The sequence below is a fragment of the Lissotriton vulgaris genome, chromosome 4_1, assembly GCF_964263255.1.
Source record: "Lissotriton vulgaris chromosome 4_1, aLisVul1.2, whole genome shotgun sequence".
Classification (NCBI taxonomy): domain Eukaryota; kingdom Metazoa; phylum Chordata; class Amphibia; order Caudata; family Salamandridae; genus Lissotriton; species Lissotriton vulgaris.
The window spans coordinates 1,453,153,690-1,453,178,601 of NC_141691.1; the positions used below are offsets into that span (position 1 = coordinate 1,453,153,690).

The window sequence follows — 24,912 nt, forward strand, 5'->3', positions numbered from 1 at the left end:
AAATAAGTCACGCTTCCAGTAAACTGAACGTTGGTATGATAGCAGGTGTCAGAGTGCCTTTCAAAACTCAGACCAAATTAGGCGCATCTTGTTTACAAGAGCCATGCAATTGTATGTGTCTACAAATTAAGGAGTGATCTGGTGCTATTGTGCAATCCTCGCCATTCAGATAGACTTTTTTTCCCTCCCTCAGGCACCTATATGTAAATGATAATAACCAAGCCTCATGGAGATAAGCGCTGCCTAAAGATACATATCTACCTATAGCATAGTATTTTATGTAAACCTCAAACTTAAACAGGCTAAAAAGTAACGTTATGATACCGTGGATAAGCCACACAGCTGAATCGGATCTCCAATGAGTGACCACTTCTAACCATTCTCATAGCGCTCCCTGTGTTCTGATTTGACAGTGAGAGACTGATCGCACCATAGTTTGTACTGCTAATCATTCTCAGCATACGCTACGAATACGCTTTCACGTTACACGTCGCATCGAAGCTTCCGTGTGACGTCATGTACGGCGCCCCGTACACAAAGACGCAAATGTTTTTAGTTGTTTAAAAACATATATTTATGTATTTAATGAACATAGTAACAGAAGACATTCTCTAGGATAATTATGAAAAAAAAATGTTTTTAAGTTCCAATAATCCTATATTACTTTTAAAAGCAATTGCACAAATCACGGTGGAACGTCATGCGTACTCGCATTATAAGAGTACCATAATCACAACGTAAGCGTATGCAAAGCCATGTGACTTTAAAAGAAGAGATTTGATTGGTTCATAACACTTCCTATTACAACTGTTTCCACTTCTGACCCATTTTAATATTTCTACTTTGACTTTCTAAGAAGAAGCATCTCTTCTGAGAATCTTGTCAAAGAGAACGAAGTTTACCATAATAACAGCAAAGGACTCATCTTCCAGCCATTCTTCAGAGAAATGTTTCCTTCCTGAAGAACCGCTAAAGAAGAGGAAAGAAGCTCTAATTTGGCAGTTATTTACTTTTCCAGAAAGGCAAAAAAAGGTTAATGCTCCGCTCCAAAAGTAACCTGTAAAATTTTCCAAACTCTTTCAAGGGGTGATCCATCTCATACTCCTTTGGCACAGCAAATATGGAGCTACACGTGAAGAACTTACACCCCAACAACTTTGCTCAAGCTGCAACACAGAGGTTGAAGGTCAACCCACCTGCTACGGCACCAAGCACATCAACTGCTGCAGCAGCATTTTCAGCAAGCACTCCACACCCACAAATTGATCCTGATTTTGCTAAAGTTAAAATTTTATGCATTTATTGCAATAAACTTTTGTGTTATGGGAAACAGTCTATTGACCTGATAAAACTCAGGAAGCAGGAGCATCGCTGTCCTCGACATAATTTTTTTTTCTCCTTCTTTTGTTCCTGTTGGACACTTCCAAGCCCCCCATTATAGAAAAAAATTGCCCCCGGATTTTGCCCCCCCCCCCACTGCGTACAAGTACAATACGCGTACCAAAAAATATTTTTTGCGCCTAAAGATCCATGTGGGACCCCCTGAGCAGGCCTAGAGGGTCAACATGATTCTACTCTACCCCCTTTCCTTATTTCTCAACTTTTACTGTTTTCTTGTGACTCGGTTCTAGCGGACCACAAAAGACGGCTGCCAACACTTCCTGGTTTGGAGTGTTGACAGACAGTTAACAGCCAATCAGCATGCAGCTCGTGCTCGTAATTGTACAGATTTCCATACGCGTGGGGTACTCCGTATCTAGATATCGCTATGATTTTACTTTTAATTTTCTCAGGAACTACTGAACAGATTTACACCATTTCAAGCACATTCTGCGAACCGAACTCTACCTCTCTGCCAATTTGGGTGTAATTCCGTTCAGCCATTCGGGCTGTAGCCCTGGCTAAAGGTCTCTATGGAAAATTGCATAGGGAAAACACGTTTTGGAACCCCCCTTTTTTCTCAGCCCCCACTTGACGAATTACCTCCAAGCTTTCATGGAAGGAGCGGCACCGAGCAGGCCATTTTCATGGAGAAATTCGCAAGGATTCTTCCACCGGGCCCAAGGTTATTCAAAATCGAATGTTGTTGATTTCCTATGGAAAGTAGGTCCTAACTATAACTACCAACTGGCGACCGCCAAAAGTTAATATATATATATCTATATATATATCTATATATATATATATATATATATATATATATATATATATATATATATTCACTGGATGGTTCAACTCTCCTCTCGTTTCTGGCGCTGCTAGCAAGTGCGTGGCTTCGCGCGGTAGAACCAAACCGCTATATATCAGAACTGTGTTTGCCCCGAGTGTCACCCGGTTCCAAACCAAAAGAAGCCGCCACTCCAGTCAATCCATTTTTAAGAAGCAAGTAGATTTATTATTCGATCCTCTACAGCATATCTCACAGCGAAAACCAACGCGTTTCGTGAGCTCCCCACTCACTTGATCACGGTTGTTACAAACATGTTTGCTGAAAGTAATTTAAAAAGGGAGTCCCTCCTACCTCGGTCACATGATTACAACCATACGTTTTCTATCACAATGGCCTTCTGGGACTTGTAGTTCCAAATTTGCATAATGTAATTTCACATTAATACAAAAGAAATCAGCTTGTGTACCCTCTCCCTGCTGATAAATAATTTTCAAAATGATATAATTTTTCAAAAAGGGTATTGTCTCTAAGGTTTCTTTGTGTGCCAGAAAAAACAATAATGATTCTAATACATTTATCATTGTCAGACATTTGGAATAAAGGTCGGGTTGCTTGCTTCAGTCTAGTTACTACAGACATATTAAATGCCCTCTAGTGGGCTGACTCAGTCATGTGGTTCCACATTTCTATTATCCCGTACCTTCTGAGTATGCCTCATTCTAGTTTTGTTCATGTTGTTTTTACCCTGAAAAAAAGAGTGAAGGGGGGTTGTTGTTTCCAGCATTTTTAAATTTACCAATTTTAAAAAAACTTATAAACCTGAAATTCTCAATAATAAGCAGGGTTCTTTTATCCAGGTCTTATTCCATCAGACCTAATCAAAGCCCTCTAGTGGGCTGACATTACTGAGGGTAAAGTGTAATTATTAGAAAAAAGTCCTTATGAGTTGTTATGCTTTTGATCTTGGCCCAGATCTTGGCTTGTTTCACTGCTGTTCCGTGGTTTTATGGAAGGAAAAGAAGTTCTTATGGAGTACATCAGGAGAAGCTTTCTATTTGTTTTTAAATATGTACATAAAGTTCTTCAGACTGGTTCAGTCCGTAAGGGGTCATTGTTCGAAAGTTCAAGATATGACGTGATTCCTTTTGGCGCAACAATTTTTCCCGGTGTCCTCCCCTTTCTGATGGGGGCAATGTTTCCAATCCCAGAAATTGTAGAAGTCGCCAATTTCCTTCATGATCCGTCTCCATGTGTTTGGCCACTGCATTTCCTCTGTCCTTGTTGGTCGTGGCCCTTGTATGTTCCAAGATACGCTTTTTCAGCTCGCATATTGTGCTTCCTATATAGCGCAGCTCGGTATCATACCGAGTCCCCATCCGGGACAGCGGCTTAGAATCGAGGGCAAGTTTCACCAGCGGAGTTCTATCCAAGGGCTCTTTTATCCAGCAGTTTGATCCGTGCACCCATCCAGGGTTTTAACAGTGACACTACAGTTCCCAGAATGCTCTTGGGCATGGAATATTTAAAATGAACTGTGAGTGGACCACATGCACTTCCTTTGCCACGCCTCTGAGGAAGAAGATTTTTACTTCGAAACGCATCACGCGGATGGTAATCTAGGGCTGCATGGATGCAGCTAGCGGGACTCTGCCCATACCTAATAAAGGTTTAACCTTCGATGCTGTTGTCTGAGTGCTGCTTGCCAGGTGGGCACTTTGGAGCGAACATATATATATATATATATTCACAGAAAAAACCATAGGTTATAGACCATATATAGTTAGGAATTTGCATTTACAAAACCTTGAAAATTCACTGAAAAAACCATAGGTTATAGACCATATATAGTTAGGGATTAGCATTTAAAAAACCTTATTTTATTTGCACAAAACCATTGAAATTCCATATATAGTTAGTTGCACTAACTATATATCGCGGACCCGCAATCCACTGCTAATGATGTCACATATTACATCATTCATGACATGGTCAGTGACATCACTGATGACATCTCAAATGACATCACTGATGACATCACTGATGACAACACCCAGTGACTGTATGTTTCTGTAAAGTTAAAATATGTCTTACATATTGAAGAATGAGTGGATGTATAAGTGTCTGGATGAAGGATTTAGTAGGTGCATGACTGACTGTATGAGAGAATGATTAAATGTGTCTCACTGAGTGCATGGGTTAGTGATTAAAGTGTCTTAATTTGGCAATCATTATTTATGTTCTTCTGTAAACTGCTGCATGTTTAAATCAGTAGCTATATCAGTAACTATATGGGTTATTGAATGGTTGCCCAAGTATTTGTATGGGAGACTGAGTATGTGTGTGGGTGGCTGGGAGGTGTATAACTCTGTGCATAGATGTGTGAGCAGTTGATTCCCTAGGTGTATGGCTTCAAAAGTGCATGTAGAAACAGCTGTATGGACAGTTGACTGTGTGCATGAGTATATTGGTGAGTGAATGGATATCTCAGTTCTACATGTCAAAGTAAGTACATATGTAAAACACACTTCATGTGAGAGTTGACATATATAAATAACTGAACATAAGAGCCAGTGAATGTGAGAGTGGCTGTATGAATCATTGTGAACTTGTATCAGTGATTGTATAAGAGAGTAAATATGTGTTAGTATATGTTTGAATAAGTAAGGTGTGTATAACTGTATAGTTGAGGAAATGGAGGTGTGATTGATTCTTTGCATGACTGACTAGGTGTGTGAGTAACTCCATGGATGTGTGACAGTCTGTGAGTGCCTGTTTACACTGAGTGTATCTAAGGTTATATTAGAGTCTGAAGATGTATTATCACATAAATGATATCATCAGTGATGTAATCAGTAATGTCAAATGAGATGTCAGTGATGTCATCAGTGATGTCATTTGAGATCTCATCAGTGATGTCATCAGTGATGTCATTTGAGATGTCATCAGTGATGTCACTGACCATGTCATGAATGATGTAATATGTGACATCATTAGCAGTGGATTGCGCGTCCGCGATATATAGTTAGTGCAACTAACTATATATGGAATTTCAATGGTTTTGTGCAAATAAAATAAGGTTTTTTAAATGCTAATCCCTAACTATATATGGTCTATAACCTATGGTTTTTTCAGTGAATTTTCAAGGTTTTGTAAATGCAAATTCCTAACTATATATGGTCTATAACCTATGGTTTTCTCTGTGAATTTCATTGGTTTTTTAAAAGCTAATATCTATAGCTGTAAAATATATTCTTTATTAAGTGACGTATCACGTAGCCCGTGAGACGCCTCATGATGCATCGCATAACCGTGACGTATCGTCTCTGCAGCCCAAACCAAACCCAAAACGTAAGCGCGCCAAAACACGCTTAAAGATATATATATATTTTTTTAACCTTAATTAGACAAAATCCACACGTGCACATATCACAAACGTTCAAAAAACACAATATGTCGGACTCCCGTTACGCTGCCGGTTAGCTGCCCGGTTAACGTACCAGGAAGCACCTTTACCGCGAAAAATCGCATTTTTTTTTTCACCCCACAGGGAACTTTAATAGCCCCCTCATCAATCCTAGGGGTTCAGGAGGGGTCTGCCTTACCCCTTTCATTCATTTACACCTTTTTTCCACCTCTTGTCTCTCGATCCCTCAGAGAGACAAGATGGCGGCCGCTCCAGACTGTTTACAAAGATAACAGCCAATCAGCTTCTCCTCAGACTCCCGTTACACTGCCGGTTAGCTGCCCGGTTCGCGTACCAAGACGCGTCTCTACGGCGAAAAAATCGGAATTTTTTTTTTTGGGCCCAGCGTGGCTCTATAATATCCCCTCATCAATCCTAGGGGGTCAGAAGGGGTCTACCTTGCCCCTTTCCTTCATTTCCCCCTTTGATTTGGCCTCCTCTTGTCTCTCGATCCTACCGAGAGACAAGATGGCGGCCGCTCCGAACTGTTTACAATGTTGACAGCCAATCAGCTACTCGTCAGACTCCCGTTACACTGCCGGTTAGCTTCCCGGTTAGCTGCCCGGTTCGCGTACCAAGACGCGTCTCTACGGCGAAAAAAACGGATTTTTTTTTTTTTTTTTTTGGGCCCAGCGGGGCTCTATAATATCCCCTCATCAATCCTAGGGGGTCAGAAGGGGTCTACCTTGCCCCCTTTCCTTCATTTCCTCCTTTGTTTTGGCCTCCTCTTGTCTCTCGATCCTACCGAGAGACAAGATGGCGGCCGCACCGGACTGTTTAGAATGTTGACAGACACCGGAGAGCCAATCAGCTTCGCTTCGCAAAGTTCCGATAAGCGAAAAGTACGCGAACCGGATCGCTGTTACAGATATATATCTTGATTTAAACGTTAATTTCTCAAAATCCACTGAAGCACATATATTGAGACCTAGCAAAGGCACATCGGGCTAACAGTCCCTACAATTTTGCCAAGTTTCGTGCAAATCCATTCAGCCGTTCGAGCTAAAAGTGAGTCCAACCGCCCTATGGAAAACTCAATGTTAAAAACACGTTTTGGGACCCCCCTTTTTTCTCAGCCCCCCCTTGACGAAACCCCCCCAAATTTCCAGGAGCTGCTCAGAAACAAAATGTGCCATTTTCCTGAAAATTTCAGCCGATTCCGTCCACAAACGCCAAAGTTATTAGACATAGAATTTTCAGAAATCCCATAGGGAAAAAATCCTAACTATATATACCTACTGGCGACCGCCAGTAGGTAATATATATATATATATATATATATATATATATATATATATATATATATATATATATATATATATATATATTTGTGCAGGTTCCATATCCAAAATAACAAAAACCACAGTCCTCGTGGAGAATGAAGATACGGACACGGTCCTCAGATTTGTGCAAAGGTTTATTTTCGGTGTTCAGGCGTCACTATATATATATATTATCTTGCCAAGGAAAGCAGGGGCCGTTCTAATCATGTTATGGTTACATGTGATCTGTACAGATATGAACAGTTGTTTAGCACTAGTACCCCTGCTGAAAGATTATTAACAAAATATTAATTAGAACATTGAAAACAATGGCGTACTCCGGGATTCTAATGGCTGGTAGAACCCCATCGAGCAACGTTCCAATGTTTATTTTATTTCACAGTTGTGAACAAAGGCCTCACGGTGCCCGAGGGGATGTAAAGCCTCTTGGACTCCGAGAGGCCTTTTTTTCAAATTAGAACATTTTTCCCTCTAGGGGCAGAATGTTCTATTAGCCTTAGAGCACTCCATAGCTGGCTCTACCAGCCATTTAAGGCCTGCTCCCTTGTTAAATGCCCGTCGTAAAATGGAATGAGGTATTCTGCTGATATACTGTAAAAATAATTAAGGAACTGGAAGCGTAGGGTGATGTTTAGACTCTCATTGGATTAAAAGGTCTGCCTTTCCTAAGGACTGTTTGTCATGGCTGACATGCATATCTGGGGAGATAAAAGCTTATCAATACATTCATGTACTGGCTTCTCCTCATAGTGTGTCTGAAGATTTGAAGAGATTTCCTGCTGTGTATTTTAAGCCATGGTCAGACTCTACCACATGTCATGCCCCAGATCACAAAAAGTTGTCCCAGGAGCAGACCTCTCATGGCAGGTGAATTCTCCAGCACTTGTTACTCTTCAACTGTAGTGACCACCAAAGAATGACGTTCCACCTAGGTGAAGTTCTCAAGAGAAGGCACCAGGTGAACTTTCTGTGGAGGGCAGAGACCTACGACAAGTTTTCCCTCGCAATCAGAATATTTATGTCTCTATTCAATCTTGGCACCTTTCTGAAAGTATCACCCTCAATTGCAGCTCATCTCCTGCCCTCCAGAACATCTTCAGATAGCAAATATTTCACTTTAAAGCCTTCCTCACTTCATCAATAAGGCCTTGCAACATCTCTGGCTTCTGCTGTTTACCTTGGTTGTATCTTTGTTGACGAGGGACTGGACTGCCCCCGTCGCAAAAATGCCCAGGAACTCAAACACAGCAGGTGGCCCTATACCTTACAATCTACAGCGGATGAATGTCGTATTTTAAGGGAACTATATTGGTCCACAACGGTCACAAATGTGATCACTAGCATTAATAACTACAAGTTAAGCGATTGGAGGAAACCATGGATTTGGGCCCGAGTGGTGGGCTACCCAATAATTTTCTGCACTATTGAACTAACATTTGCATTGCCAAAGTCGGAGACAATAATGTTGGTTTGTTTCACATATACATTTTCTACTTTGTTTGTCCTAGGTGTCTTGTTCCATTAGTTTGTTCCCCAAGTGTTTACTATGCTAGATGTGGACTTCAGGTTCATGTGTCTGCTGATTCATTTCTCCCCACAAAGTGTACCTCCATAAAAGAACATTAGGCATCAAGTACAAAGCCCTTTAGCGATTGCACCCATCAATTTACAAAATCAAAGGGTATGCAATGGCAGAAGAGCTTTTGTTTAAGTACAAAAACTCTTTTAATAGTTGGAAAATTTGTTGCGATTCACAAAAAAACTTTTACGATCCTTTCTGATTCACAAGTAGGAGGGGCGTAAATGTTGAAATATAAATTGAAATTGCTGCGTTATGGTGATGTATTCATTAAAAAAAAACAGAACTAACTTGGTAATCTGTAAATTATGCCGAATGGACATTATTGCTTATTTATACTGTCCATGTACATTAAAACTTTCTGTGATGGAATAGTAACGTATGCGATTGCTCGGATTTGCGAATTACAATGTTAGTTTTTTAGTCACCATGCCCCTAATGAAGGTAATCTGTGTGATGGGGCAAGATTTCACACAAAATTCGTGGGGAAATGTCCACATATAGGCCTAACAAATGTTTTATTCAACTAATAAAATATTAGGCACAAAAGTGAATTTACAAAAGACATTAAATTATTGCAAACATGCAAATTCTAATTTAAGAAGTAGAGAATATGAAATCAGGAAACTATTGCCAGAAATGTCTGGAAAATTATTGTTACAATAAGAATGAGATTTATATTTAAGATGATAACCCCCTGCTTGGGGTGCAGCTACAAAGCATTTCACATATTGTTTCGGTTATCTTGAATTTGTTTGTACTTTAATGTCACTTTCTGCTTCTTTCCCAGGTGATCTTCAAGGCTAATCAAGTTGTACGCCGCAACTACGTCATTGCTGCTCTTCTCAGCCCTTATTCGCAGACAGTCAGTGCAGTAGTTAGCGAGCCAGTAAATTAAGTTATGCATCAAATTGCAAATGTACCTACTTTTCTAATCTCAGTATATGACTGTTTGGTGTGTTTTATGGCTGGTATGGCTTGTTTGTTCGTGCAAACGCATTTCTCGTACTTCAAGTTGCGGTAAAATGTGTATCAAATATAAAAGTTTTTTTAAATTTTTATCGAGTCCCTTGTTTTATGTGGCTTGCAGCAGGATTGACAAAGGTATGGCAATTGTGGAAGACACTGTTGAGTGTGTCATGCAACGACTGACTGAATTTTCCGCAAATTAGGTTTTTTCCACACGCAAATAAATGTCAGGTTCAAACTGCTTCTAAGATCTGCTGTTTCGAAGTTTTTATCCACTATATTAGACAGTCACCACATCTAGCTGGTAACTCCCACCCACATCGAAATGTACCAAAACAGTGACCAAGGAATTGGACAAACATGGCTGAAAGCTTTGACCACACATTCCACTTGATAAAAATAGAACTTTCTTTGTCCAAATAGAACAAAACAGTGATGGCACGTTGGAACGCAGTTGCCATTTCCATCCAATAAATATTTCTGGTTGACTGAAAGGTAAAAGGAGTTAGCATTTAACAAAACAATTTAAATGTTTGTATCCCATTTGGCTACACAATATAGACCAAGAATCAATGGCTAAAGTTAAGTAGACTTATTGCAAGTGAACAAGTAATTCAAATAAATGCAAATCAAGCATCATAAAGATACTGAATTCCAAAAGGAAGTGTGTTGATGAAGTACTTTCAGTTTCAGTAGCATTAGAAAGGCAATAAGTGCAGCCTCAAGCCTATAAATAGTGAAAAACTGAAATTGATGTCCCTTAAACAAATTCAAAGCCTTCTTTTCCAACATGAATAGATTCTAAAGTCAGCTAACCAGGGCTCTAAGTTTAGAAAGAGGATGGTTCTGAATGAAAAGTCTCAGAGAGAGATAGGAATGCTGGAAGGTGTCAGCATAGTAAAAACTCCAGTAGAACTCTTCCTAAACAGGGAATAAGTATACAGCATATAGCTACACACCCGTGAGATTAAAGGGAAGCAGAGAGGTCAGTATTAAAGTTCAAAGAGATCTGCTCTAAACTCTAACACTGCATACAATAATTAAAACACAAATACTTCAACATTGGCCAATATCTCTTCCCACTTCTCTAGGGACCAATGGCTTTCAAGTACACAAGTATGATTGCAACATCTCTAGACTTTCCTATCCCACAAGCAGAAACAATAGTTGCAGTCTTGGGTACCTCACTGTTACTTATACAAAATGAACAGAAGGCTTCTTCAGCTCTTTAGCTCCTCAAACTTCTGCCAAGATTTCCTTTTCATGTCCCCTTATCACAAATACAACAGTACACCTTTCACTAGCTATGGAACCTTGAGAAGGCAACTGCAGAGGAGAGTACAAGCAAGAAAACAAAACGCATTTCAACATTATGGCCTAGTCACGTTAAATTTAGTCAAGCATTACATTGTGCACTTCAAATGCATGATTATATGTGCATGCATAACTTCAAAATAAATGCAACATGAAAAAATTCAATACATGAATAAAGTAGTTAATGGTTACATATACAATGCAGCTTCAAATAAATGCAGTGTAACTTGGAATTTAAGAGTAAATAGATATGAGAACTACATTTCTTCATGAATAAGCTAAACATTAAAGTGCACACATTTATGAGTTTCTAGTTTCTACACTGAATGGACTTTGGTAGTACATTTGAACACTTCACATTAATACATTTAAGGCACACAGAGGATATGGTGCTAAGTACACATATACATTGCTCATCTGTGACGTACAGAGGTGGAGCCTAAAATTGTGCTGCCCCAGTGCTCCCTCTGATGGCGAATCTAGCCATCACAATGAAGATATAAATCAGATGGACCAGTCAGAACTTCATGGGTTTCATACATTTTCGTCTAGACTACTCCAAAAGTTTCAAGTCATCTACACTGACTCTCCTATAATTCCACATCTGCTCTCTTTTTCACTCCTCTCCTTGCCTATATGATTCTATACCACTTAAAGATCACAACTAGGACTATTTTACAAACAACAATTATCACAAGAGTCTTCAAGATAGGATCCAATATTCCAATTACCAGGTTTCTAAACCACCTACCTACTGCAGCAAATCCATTTCCAATTTCTTTCCAAGCACCTGTCACTTCTAATTCCTTCAAATCTTCCTTCAGACCAGTAATGTTCTTGATATATTTCTTCAAATATTTACTATTGTCAGAATGTAGGCACAACATTGTTGAACCTTTAACATCTGACAGACTTTAACATCTTTCTCAAGGAGGAGATCTAAAGCAAGGTGATTTTGCAAAACCATGGATCTCATACCTACCATTTCAGAATCTACAACCAATAAAACTTAGGTTGGTGGACAATTTATCCACAATGATGGACAACTTTCTAATCTTCAAACCATTTTCATGCACTCCTACAGATGTAATCATTGCACCAAAAATGTCTCCCACACTTTCTGCATCACTAGCACCTCTTCTAGTTCTGGTATTTGCTTACCACACAGTATCATTAAAATGTTCTATATTCTAAATCTTTGGAAGACTATATCCAAAAACCATATATGATACAACCCTTTGGGTAACTTGAAACATGCGCATAATCCACAAATATAATAAACTCCAGGAAAAGCATGATATTGACCTGCTGATAATAATTCCCAATTTTTCCTTGCTTCAAATGTGTGAACACATTCACTCTTTGCAAAAAACAACAGGTGATGGACAGAATGCAGAACAATGTCATACATTCACCCCAGTACAGAGATCTGGGCCTAAATCCATTGTTGTTTTGCTCACCATGCCATTCCAGTTTGAACCCAGCCATATGCAAATCAGTCTTGACCCTGTGCCCCATGGGAACAGTCCAGCCCGAACTGCCAAGCCAGGTCCTCCCTGGACTGGAAACAAGCATCCAAGGACCGGTTTCGGGCTTTCAGCCCTCATCAGCCTGGATAGCTTGATTCCAGTGGCATGGAGAGCACGGGACTCAAGTCTGAGCATACCCGTCTCACTCAGGGTGACAAATGCAGAAAACAACAGGTGATGGACAGAATGCAGAACAATGTCATACATTCACCCCGGTACAGAGATCTGGGCCTAATCCATCGTTTTTTTGCTCACCATGCCTGTCCAGTATGAACCCAGCCATATGCAAATCAGTCTTGACCCTGTGCCCCATGGGAACAGTCCAGCCTGAACTGCCAAGCCAGGTCCTTCCTGGACTGGAAACAAGCATCCAAGGACCGGTTTTGGGCTTTCAACCCTCCTCAGCCTGGATAGCTTGATTCCAGTGGCATGGAGAGCACAGGACTCACGTCTGAGCATACCCGTCTCACTCGAGGTGACAAATGCAAAAAACAACAGGTGATGGACAGAATGCAGAGCAATGTCATACGTTCACCCCAGTACAGAGATCAGTGAGCTAAAGAACGGTGATGGATTAAACCCAGATCAGTTGACTGGGGGTGAGTGTTTGTATTGTCAACGCTCCGTCCATCACCACCTTTGGTTTTTCCACATTCACTCTTTGCCATGAATTTAGTGTCAACTGCAGATTTATCTCTAAAAATGCATATTTTCCATTTATGTTTCCAATCCAAAGTCAATGCTGCTTGATTTCCTGTCAATGGATGCTCAATTTCTTCTCTGCTCCACTTACGTTCATTCTTAATATTCTTCGACCTTTCTTCCATAGCTCTCCTCTAGTCTTCAACTAAATTTAGAAAATAATTCTCAACATCCGTAAGAATACTAGTGAAATTGTTTCGGTGAGCATAGGCAGTATCTGGTGTTATGGTGCGTTCAAAGAACCTTTCAGTTGTCTCTATCCCTTTAGTCTCAGGGTGACAATTCAAATGCTGAAGTATAGCTACTTCTGAAAAAAAACGATATCATAATTAAAAGAAATAATACTGAAAATGACCCTGTCCATATAAAAGACTCATCAACAAGCTACAAGTAACACCATAAGTTAATGGAATATGATGGTACGTGATGCCTTCTGCAGCTGATGCAGGTACTTGTGTACATAGGTAGCAATCCCTTCCATCCATAGCGCCAATGAACTCATAAAGTCATTTAAAATAAGCATTTGAGGAAAGATCTCTTCTACATAATTCTACATGTAATTCCCTCCCATCAAGTGAATGCAAACCACTATCAGTAGGTCTCTGTAGGCTATAGGTAGCTCTACTTTTAGCGAAACTTGAGAACATGGGTGAATATAACCCTACAAGCAACATAATTAGTACTGCAAGTACAGCTTTTTTTTTTTTTCAGAACTAGATTTTATTGGCATTTCAGATATGATTGCAAGACATTCACAGCGCTCCGAACACCGGAGGGGCTGTGAGCAGATAATCAAGAGGCAATGCAAAGCAATCAACGCTACAAACAGGATAAGACATTAACTTTGAAGTACCCAATCCCCCCCAACCCCATAAAACCACCCCCTCCCGGGTCCCACCCTAGCCCTGTCCACGATGGTTACCTGAATCTTCGCAAATCAGTCTATAAAATAACGGTAAAGCACTCACATCCTCACCCCGGCTCACAGGACAAATGATCTTCAGTTGCATTCTGCCGCGGCGGCGGCTCCAGCCACAACCCCCTGTAGTCGGCCCACCTCTTCCAGATTTTATAATGCTTTCTGGGGCAACCACGAGCCTCAAATACCGGGCGTTCCAGCCCCATACAATAATCCATGCCCCGTTTCCATACCTCAATTGGGGGAGCCCTAGGGTCTTTCCAGGCGCGGGCCACGTCCCTCTTGGCCAGTGTAAGGCCCAGGAGTAGCAAGTGCCTTTTATAGAGGTTGCCACCCACCTGCTCCAAAACATGAAGGAGGCCTAGCTGTGATGTACGTGGGAGTTGCCAACCCAAAACCTCGTCCAAACAGTCCCATATACGCCTCCAAAATCCCTCCAGAGCCCCACAGGTCCACACGGTATGGAGGAACGTGCCCACCTCTCTGCCACACCTCAGACAATCAGGGGAGGCAATCAACCCGGCTCGCCACAGCCTCTCTCTCGTGTAGTAAGCCCTATGCAGATATTTAAATTGGATAAAACGCAGTCGTACAGCTACGGCCGCCTCCCTCGGAGCCGCGAGGGCCTCCCTCCATCCCTCCTCATCAATCTCTCCAACATCCCTCTCCCACTTGGACCGCAGGCCATCCAGGGAGGACGAACAATGGGTAACAAGGGATTGGTAGATGCAGGATATTTTTTTTTCTGTCAAGTCTCCCATAAATAGTTTCGCTTCGAGCGGACTAAATTCTGGCAGAGAGTCTAACCCCTCCAAGGCGGGGGAGATAGCGTGGCGGAACTGCAGGTATTTAAAGAACTGGGTACGTGGCATATCAAATTCGTCCCTCAGCTCCTGGAAGGATTTAAGGGTTGTGCCCCTCATGACATGCCCCAGCGCCGAGATCCCTATTGAGTCCCAGCCGCAAAACCCCTGCAGAGTCGATAAGGCCGGCAGGCGACCGTTCTGCCATAGCGGGGTCTCCCTAGTCAGCGTATTCCACCATCCCATACGACTAAGTGCTCGACGCCAAACCTGGAAGACAACCTGCGTGGCCACCGGGAGCCTCTTTCTCTTCCTCGCCGAGTAGAGCAACGTGTGCAAAGTATCCGGGTCCATTAGGTACCTTTCCAGGGCGTACGCTGGGTCACCCCGATCCCCGTACCACCATTCGTTGAGTACCAATAAATGGGACGCTTGGTAGTAGGAGAGGATGTCCGAGGACGCAAGGCCACCGCAGTATGTAGAGAGGAAACAGGTGCGGAGGGCCACGCGAATAGCCCCCCCAGCCCAGAGGAAGCGGCCCAGCGCCGAGTTAACCTGGCGAAACCATTGTGGCGGGATAGGATAGGGATGGTTTTGCAGCTGGTAGAGCAGACGAGGAAGGGCCACCATCTTAAAGATGGCCGACCGGCCGTACAAGTTCAAGGGCATTCGGGACCACGTTTTCATATCCGACCGGACCCTGTCCCAGACCGGAACGATATTGCGCTCCCACGAGACTCCAGGGATATCGGTCACGAAGACCCCAAGATATTTAAAGCCTCCTGTCGCCCTCTGCAAGGCGGATGCCCAGGTTCCCAGAGCCATTCCGCTGCCCATGGTCCACAAGACGGACTTCTTTACATTGATATTAAGCCCTGAAACTTCACCAAATACCTTCATAATGTCAAGGACTCTTGGGCCTGACCTGTTGAGATCCGTAAGAAAGAATAGCACGTCGTCCGCGTAGAGCGCGATCCGGTCTGACGGCCCATCCTCCCACTCGAATCCCTTCAGCTGCGCGTCCATTCGCACCCAGGCCGCAAGAGGTTCCATCGCGAGCGCAAATAAGTACGGCGAGAGCGGGCATCCCTGTCGGGTACCCCGTCCGATGGGGAAGACGTCCGAAATCGCACCGGCCACTCGCACAGACGCTGTCAAATCGGTATATAGCAGCCGAACATACGAGAGAAAATGAGGGCCGAGATTCAGACGGGGTAGGAGTGCCTGCAAATAGACCCAGCTCAGCGAATCAAAGGCTCTATCAATGTCCGCCAACAGAAGCGCCGCCTGGGAGCCTGTGGCCCGCATCATCTCCAAGGCCACCTGGGCCCGCCTAATGTTGTGTCTAGTGGCCCTGCGTGGCATAAAGCCAGCCTGGTCCGGATGGACCAGGGCGGTAATCAGTGGGAGGAGGCGGTTGGCGAGTGCTTTCGCCAGTATCTTCGCCTCAATATTCAGAAGTGAGATAGGGCGGTACGATTCATGGCGTTCCGGCGGTCTTCCCGGTTTGCAGAACACCACGATTTCAGCGTGCCTCCAATCCGGCGGCAGCTGACCCAACTCTCTAGCCGCATCTAATGCTTTCTTGAAACAGGGCCCTAACTGAAGGTGGTATTTCCGAAAAAACTCGCACGGGAAACCGTTCGGCCCCGGGGCCTTCCCGGCGTTCAATTCACCGAGTGCCACGCCTAATTCCTCTGCGGACAAAGGAAGCTCGAGACTATCTCGCTCCTCATCGGAGATCCCCCGTGGTGGGAGGTCCGCCAGAAATTTGTCCACGGCCTCCGCCGGGAGAGATTCTCGGGGGGCGTATTGTGTTTCATAATAGCGCGCAAAGCTGGCGGCAATGACCCCCGGGTCAATTACAGAATTTCCGGCCTCATCTCTCAGCGCCGGCAGCGTCTGAGCTTGGAACTCGCTCTGGCACAGCCTGTACAGCATAAAGTACAGCTTTTAACACACCTGAAATTACGCATGTAATTACGTCTACTATAGTTATTAGTTTCCATTATTCTTGTAGAATCAGGTCAATGTGCAGAAAGTAGCAGCAGCAGAGTCTTTGCTGTCAGTTTCCACCTGTGCAAATGGCAAAATAAAGTTCAACAGATGTGCAATTAAATTATTTACAAAGACTTCATTAATCATACTTAGCCCTACTCTGTGTTCTAAATGACACCCTTACATTCCTTCAGCAGTCTCTGGCCGAGGTAACCTTCTTCGTTCAACAAAGTTTATTTAAATGCCTCTGATAAAGGTACAATACAAATTCAATGTGAGATTTCGCAGATCTCTAAGCTAGTCATCCAGGGCACGGCCCGTATGTGGCTCACATCTTTCCTCAGCGGTTGATCCCAGAGAGTACAGCTGACGGACCACGTGTCTGATCCGGGCAAACTCTTGTGTGGGGTTCCACAAGGCTCGGCGTTGTCACCCCTCCTCTTCAATACCTACCTCCGGCCCCTGCTAGCCGCACTGAATCTCATGAAGTGCCAGATCTACAACTACGCCGATGATACCCACATCATCATCCAGAAAGACAGCTCCCTAGCCGCCCACTCACAAATGCAAAATATTTTTAAATTCACTGCCAACTGGATGCCGGCCAATTCCCTCAAAATCAATCCTGGTAAGACTGAGGTATTGGCCATCACCACTGATTCCAATCCCTGGAGCAACCTCTTTTGGCCTCGGGAGTTGGGCACCAACCCGGAACATGCTGCGGCGGTAAGGAGCTTAGGCATCAAAGTCGACTCCAAACTCTCCATGACTCAACAGTTGGCTTCAGTTGTGGGAACATGTGTCGGCCTGATGAGACAGCTGCGGAAGCTTTCCCCCCCTGCTCACATTTACCACACTTAGACTGGCCGTATCGGCCATGATAGTGTCACGACTTGATTACGGCAACGCCCTTTACATCAGCCTCCCGGAAAAGCTGTTGGCTGGACTACAGGTCATCATGAATGACGCTGCCAGACTAATCTGTAGACTGCTTAGGAGGGCCCATGCCACCCCTCTACGACGTCAGCTGCACTGGCTCCCAGTCAGGCAGAGAGCTAAGTTCAAGGGCCTCTACATTGCGCACAAAGCCATCTATGGCCAAGCCCCAACTTACATTAAAGATCGCTTAACCCTCTACACCCCTAACAGGGTGCTACAATCCTAAGAGGCTAGCCTACGGGCCTGTCCCTGCTTCAGCCTCATCTCCAAGGGAGGAAGAGCCTTCTCTACCGCTATCCCTCCACTTTGGAACAAAATGCCAGAGAACCTGCGCAAGGAGCGCACCCTCCTCCCTTTCAGGAAGAAGTTAAAAACAGTCCTCTTTGCGGAAGCCTGGAACCTTCCCTAATCAATAAGCACCCCACCTTGGCTAGGGCGTACCTCTCTCTGACAGTGCTTAGAGACCTGACGGTGGTAATGCGCTTTACAAATGGGAATTACAATTACAATGATATATTGTGCTGGTCTATTTAGTGGCAGAGTGAGTTCAAAATGCAGTTCAGCCGCAACACTCACTTCAAGAAGGCTCAGTTGGTTCTGTACTGTTAGCCTCAAAATCCCCAAACTCTCCCTCTCGGTCATTGGTGGCAAGCTTACTGTTTTTAAAACTTTATAACTTATCATTTAATTGCGCCGTATACCTGCGCTAGACCTTTAATTTGATCGCGCTGCATACCTGCGCTTGCTGTAACTTACAGGACTGTCTAGGGCAACATTAGAGCAGTGGTTCTCACCTGCACTATAATTGTTGGGCTCACCCTGCACTTGGCAGGACTCAGGATAGTTAGGCACCGACATCCATTGCTTCGCGGCGTTTTAGGCCGCCATCTTGGGAGAGGGCATCTGGGGCTGCCGATTTACGGGTGCCATCTTTGTTGGGGGACTAGTTGTTTCCCTTGCACGACTCCCACTTGTACGGCTATTTAAGATGGATAGTCATTCAGCACGCAGCGATGGTGCGCAGCGGGTGCGCGCCTGAGGTGCGCCAGAGGTAAGCCCGTTTGCGCCCGTTCGCGCACAGGACGCGCCGAGCGCCGGAAATGCTTCTTCTTTGCGCCGAGTTGCCCCCATTTATTCCCGTGACGATGCTTCAAGACTAAACCTTGGCACTACTCCCAGTCTCCAGCCATTTACCACCAGCAGACAGCAAGATCTGTCTTGTGGATTACTAAATGTGGGATCTCTTAGTAAGCATTCAGAAGAAATTGCGCTACTCATTGAGTTCCATGAGTTAGACGTACTCTTCATGACAGAGACTTGGACTAATGTTAATAGTGCGGTGGAATTGGGGCTAGCATGCCCTCCTGGCTACAAAATCAGACACAACCCCCGAGTGGGGGCTAGAGGAGGAGGAGTGGGGATGATTTTTAGGGAGACAATAGATCTTTCCCAGCTTGACATTAAGGCAATCCCAGGTTGGGAATTACTAGGCTTTTCAATTAATGGTCAGGGGGGCGCTCTATATACTCAGGGCTGCTGTGTTACAGACCCCTGGCTAGCGCCTTATCTGTTGTAACATAGCTTATTGATCTTATTTATGATCTATCTAATTCCCACAGCAGGCTTATAGTGCTGGGGGATTTTAACTTGTGGCCGGACGGTCCGACCGACTCAGCCTTTAAAGAGTTGGTCCAAGCTAGCTGTAATATTCAGTTGCAGCAGTTAGTACTCTCTCAGACTCACTTAAAGGGTCACGTTTTAGATTTGATCTTTGCTGATGCAAGCCAAGTGACTATACGGAACATCTTACCTCAGTGTTGGACGGATCATGCACTCGTCTCTTTTTCTCTTTCACTCCCCATCTCACTAACAAAGAAAGGCAGCTTAGGAGCCACAAAAGTGGGCAGACAATGGTCTAAGCTCCTTAAACAATCTACTCTCCCCATTCTGCTCTCAGATGGTTTTATCTTGGGAGACAATGTGGATGTGAGCTATGAGACTCTTAGCCAGCAAATCTTAGCGTCATTGGACTCACTGGCCCGCTGCGAAAAACTAGAATCAGGACAAAACAGGCAATGCCGTGGTTCTCAGAAGAACTTTATCAGCTCAAACTCCAGTGTAAACGGGCCGAGCGTAATTGGAGAAAGCAGTACCTTGAGTCAGATAGAGCTCTTTTTAAACAGACACTGGCGACTTATAAAGCCCAGATCAAACAGGCCAAGGCTAGCTTTTTAGAGGAATCAAATATGTCAGCTGTAAACAAGTCCCAGGCCTTTTTTAAGATTGTTAAAGACTTGGCATGTCCTGCCTGTTCTGTAAAGAACATTCCTGCTTCTCAAACTTTATGTGACTCATTGGCACAGGCCTTTGAGGATAAGATTGCAACTATTCTGAACAACCTCGCTATATTGCCAGGTCCTATCTCAGTCCTTGCGTAACCCTACTTTAACTTCCATTTCTGAGAAAGATGTTAGGTTAGTGCAATTGAATAGCTTTCCCCCACTGTCCTTTGAAGATTTTTGTGTATTGGCCAACGGGGTATCTTCGGGCTCGCCACTTGGCCCCCTTCCAAATACATTTTGGAAACTATTTCATGAAGAGCTTTTCCCCCCTCTCTTCTCCATCTGCTGTCAGTCCCTCAGGTCTGCACGGGTTCCTGATTGTTGGAAGCTAGCGGTGGTCTCCCCACTCCTGAAAAAGGACACTTTGGATCCCACTTGTCCAGCAAATTATAGACCTATCTCGTTGCTCCCATTTCCAATTAGAATTCTGGAGAAACTGATCACTAAACGCCTTTCCAGTTTCTTGGAGACCAACGCTTGCTTGGACGTGACCCAATTTGGCTTCAGACCAGCCCATGGGACTGAGTCTACGTTGGTGACTGTTTTAGATGATCTTCGGACGTGTGCCGACCAAGGTCGAGCAGAGTTTTTAGTACTGCTCGGCATGTCGGCCACGTTCGACACGGTCAGCCATACGATCTTGATAGGGAAACTGGAGGAAATAGGGTGTCGGGATCGGCTCTTGATTGGTTGGTATCCTATCTTGATAACAGACACCAGATGGTGGCCCTGCCACCTTTCAAATCCAACACCAGAAGGGTTGGGCAGGACATGCCTCAAGGATCGCCAACAGTCCGATCCTATTCAATCTCTACCTCTGTCCCCTGATCAAGTTGGTAAAATCTTTCGGTATAGCTGTCACCAATTACGCTGATGACAACCAACTTGTCTTCTCGTTTGAGGGCAAGGAGGTTGTGTCACAGGAGACTTTCCACCGCTGTATGTCCACCACGGTGGAATGGTTGAGCCACAACTCCTTACAATTCAACAGTTCCAAAACAGAGGTGCTACACTGTTCAACGGGTCGCACCCCTAGGCTTCTTCCATTGAATTTCTGGCCTCCATCCTTTCAGGGTACCAGCTTGCCGGCCGAATCAGTTCGTAACCTGGGGGTGATGTTCAACCCAAGCCTGCAGTTAGACGTGTCGGTAAACAAAACGGTGGCCATTTGTATGACACTGCTGCGGATGCTGCGGAAGATATTACCCATGCTCCCTGTACAGACCAGGCCAGAGGTAGTGCGGAGCATCATCTTAAGTAGGCTTGACTACTGTAACTCACTACTTCTGGGGGCACCTACGACCCTGGTGGGAAAACTGCAACGCGTACAAAACTTTGCCGCCAAATTGGACCTTTCGCGCTGACGTTCTGATTCATCTACCAAAGCACTCAGGGATCTTCACTGGTTGCCATCCATCAGCGGATTGACTTCAAGGCCCTCTGTCTGGTACATAAGGCCCTTCATGGACAGGGCCCTTCTTCTCTCCGCTAGGCCTCAGCTTGTCTGGTGGTAGTTCCCAGTATTCTGAGGACCCGGATGGGAGGCCGATCTTTTAGGTTCACCGCAGCGAGACTGTGGAACTCCTTACCACTATGCTTACGAAGCATGGGAGATCTTACCTCCTTCAAGAAAGCCTTGAAAACTTATCTTTTTCCAAGAACCATGTAAGCTGTGCAGCTGCTTAAACACCTTGTATGTATCATCCATGTCTAAGCGCCAGGATACCCGTCGGGTGACAGTCATTGTGCTATACAAATATACCAATAAATATACCAATGTCCATTCAAGTGACATGCACCTTCAACAGGGGAACTCTAGCTCTTTTGGATCTCCTGAGTGCAAGCCCTTCACATTCACTGTCACTCAGGTCAGAATGCTCAGTTTCCTCTGGAATAGTGTGTGGTACATGTCCCTCAAACAATCTCGGTCTCTCTTTCTCTTTCTCTTGCCTTCTTGGCCAACGTTCTCCAGCCTTCGCACATTTTACTACAGCACTAGGCCCTTCATAAGGGTCAGAATCTGGCTCAGTCAACACCTCAGGACGAGACTCTTCTGCCTCAGCTTCAACTGTTGACTCATCAAGACTCCACTTGAACCAAACATGTGCTATTTCAGACTCTTGGTGGTCCCCTAGAGCTTATTTAACCTACTTCTGATTTCTCTTGGTTACAACGATCACTTCTGGGACATGTGCTGTTACATCATCAATGGGACTTTCAAATCTGTGAGTATGGACAGTGTACACCCATTTGGGGAGACCTCTGCACTTGACAGCAGTGGTTGTCACTAGAATAACTTGATAAGTACCACGCCAATGTTCTTAGCATGTTTTCCTAGCATGCTTCTTCACCAGAACCCTGTCGCCAGGCCTGATGTCATGACAGTGCTCCATAATGTGGTGGCGATGTGGAGGTTCCAACCTGATGAGACACAGATTGCACCACATAAGCCAGTTTATTACAGTAATCAAGAATCATGTAATCTGTAATGTTCACAAGCGAATCTGCAGGTACAACTGGCAATCTCATTGTTCAGTATAACAACAAAACGGTTGAGTTAGGGTCCCAGGGAATCTGATTTATAGACCTATGAGGAGAAATTTCCCTGAAGAGGCGGTACTACATGATGTGACTAACCTGATGGATCAGAACATCACACAGTATCAGAATCTAACATATTTAGAGAAATTGGCACTCCAACACTTGTCTGAAAATGAGACTGTTGTTTTAAAAAACAGCAGACAAAGGGGGTGCCATAGTAATCATGGATAAAGAAATCTACAGATCGGAGTGCCTACGACAACTTGGTGACAGAAAATCATACAGGATACTCAAAATGGATCCCTCTAAACGCCTCTCAGATGACATTAAGAAAATGGTGGAGGATAACAACTGGATTACTGAACACAAAGCATCCTACTTGGTACAGCATGACCTACTACCCCGTACTTTTATGTATTACCCAAAATACATAAAGAGAAATGCCCCCGCTGGGCAGACCCATCATTTCGGGAATCGGCTCAATACTTGAACCGGTATCAACATTTGTTGATTTGTTTCTCAGACCGATGGTATCTGATATGCCAATCTTTTTGTTGGATACAAAAGATCTTCTGCGACATCTTATAGAGACTCTGTTTGATAAAGACCAAGATTATTTGGTCTCATTCAACGTAGAGTCTCTATATACGAGCATATCACAGCAACAAACTCTGGTGACCATAGAACAGATGCTGGAAGCACGACTTTCAGAGAATATACCGACTGTACCATTCATTATGTTCTGTGCCCGCAAGGTCTTGAAAGAAAATTTCTTCAAATTCGAAGAGATCATGTATTTACAAATATTGGGTACATCAATGGGGAGTGTTTGTGCCCCCAGTTTGGCGAACCTATACGTCCATGAAATTGAGCAGACCCTGGTCATGCAAGAGAGCAACCCCTATTTCCGACACATTTGTGTCTGGAAAAGATATATTGATGACATTTTTGTCATATGGAGAGGGGACTACAAAACAATAAAGGCTTTTCATGCCTGGCTACATGAGAGGAATGAATTCTTAAAATTCACGTTGGAGTATTCTAAAGAAAGTCGGCAAATTCCTCTGTTGTGCGAACTCCTCAGTTGTTCGAAGCGCCGTTCGTAACGCCGTCCCTCTACTCCCGCAGCAGTAGCCCTGCCCCCACGCCCATACCTACGCCATACGTCAGCGTTAGTTCAAGGGCCAGCACCCGTTCATTGTCACGCCGACGCCAACGCTGACAAGGAGAAAGGCGAGAAGAGAAACGTGCAGAGCCGGCTGGCAGCATCTGTAAAGCGCTGAATGCGACAGCCCCATTGCAACCTGGATTGATAGGGGCACGGGCGCCGGTAACTCGGCTTGCACAACAGAGGTAAGTATTGATTCTGAGAGGGCCTGAGAAAGCCTGTGAATGCCTGGGAGAGTGGCTGCTTAATGGACTATTGTTTGGATGGTAGTAGCGCTCCCTGAACCTTCATAAGAGCAAAAACCTAACTCAGCGATTGCAGAGCTGGTAATCCCAGAGCCAAGCATCAGGGATGGGCCCTAAGAAAGTTAAAAACATCCCGGAACATAATTTGAGGTCAACATCAAACCTAGCAAAGCCCGGTATCTTGGAAGAGAGTGGAGGGAGCCCAGAGTTGACCCCTGCGAAAGGAAGGAAGAAAGGAGCGAAAAGAAACATGGCTGCTAACAGAAATCAGGGTAGCTCTGCCCCAAAGACAATAAAAGAATTTGTGGGGCAACATTGTAAAAAAGTCTTCTCACCTGCAAAAGCCCTAGACATTGAGATAAGAGTCAGCGCCACTAAATGTGAGTCTCGGTAGGGAAGGGAACGGGTACATTTCCCTACCTTTGGAGGAACATACAACTGAATCACTAATCCTGGCCAATCAGTCTCTACAGCTGTTACTGGACCACAGGGGACTAGCATCACCACGGTTGTCCTCTTCACCACAAGGTCTTTTTTCCTATGACCCGGAGACAGGATCCCGGGATAGTCTGATATCAAAGGAGGACACAGGGAGAGAAGCAGAAGGTACATCGAGCAGCAAGTCAAGTCAGAGATAAAGTAAAAAGCAAAGTCTGCCTGAAAACCAGAAATCTGGGTTAGAACAAAGCGCAGAACTGAATTTAACCCCTGAGACGAACCTGGAACTCTCGGCAATGCCCGCTTCATCGATGCTGGATCTAATGCTAATAATACAAAGAACTCTACAAGGTCTTTTAGAAGTTACATTGATAAATAATGATATCTTAAAAGCTCGAAAAATTTATTTAGCTAAAATAGAAGGGGAATTACAGGGGATTAGGTGCCACATGCCATCTATGGTAAGACAAGTCCCAGTCCCCGACCCTCAGCCCCGGGTAGAGGTACAGG

The 24,912-nt window shown here is 44.2% G+C and overlaps 1 protein-coding gene across 1 annotated transcript in view; it reads left to right on the forward strand.

The window, feature by feature from the left end:
- LOC147724097 (transthyretin-like) overlaps positions 1–9,554 on the forward strand; it is a 52,866-nt gene extending 43,312 nt beyond the window's left edge. The window contains exon 4 of the mRNA XM_086965678.1: positions 9,286–9,554. Within this exon, the coding sequence (XP_086821804.1) occupies positions 9,286–9,393 (108 nt within the window). The 3' untranslated portion in view covers positions 9,394–9,554. The remainder of the gene's footprint in view (positions 1–9,285) is intronic.
- The last annotated feature ends 15,358 nt before the right edge of the window (positions 9,555–24,912 follow it).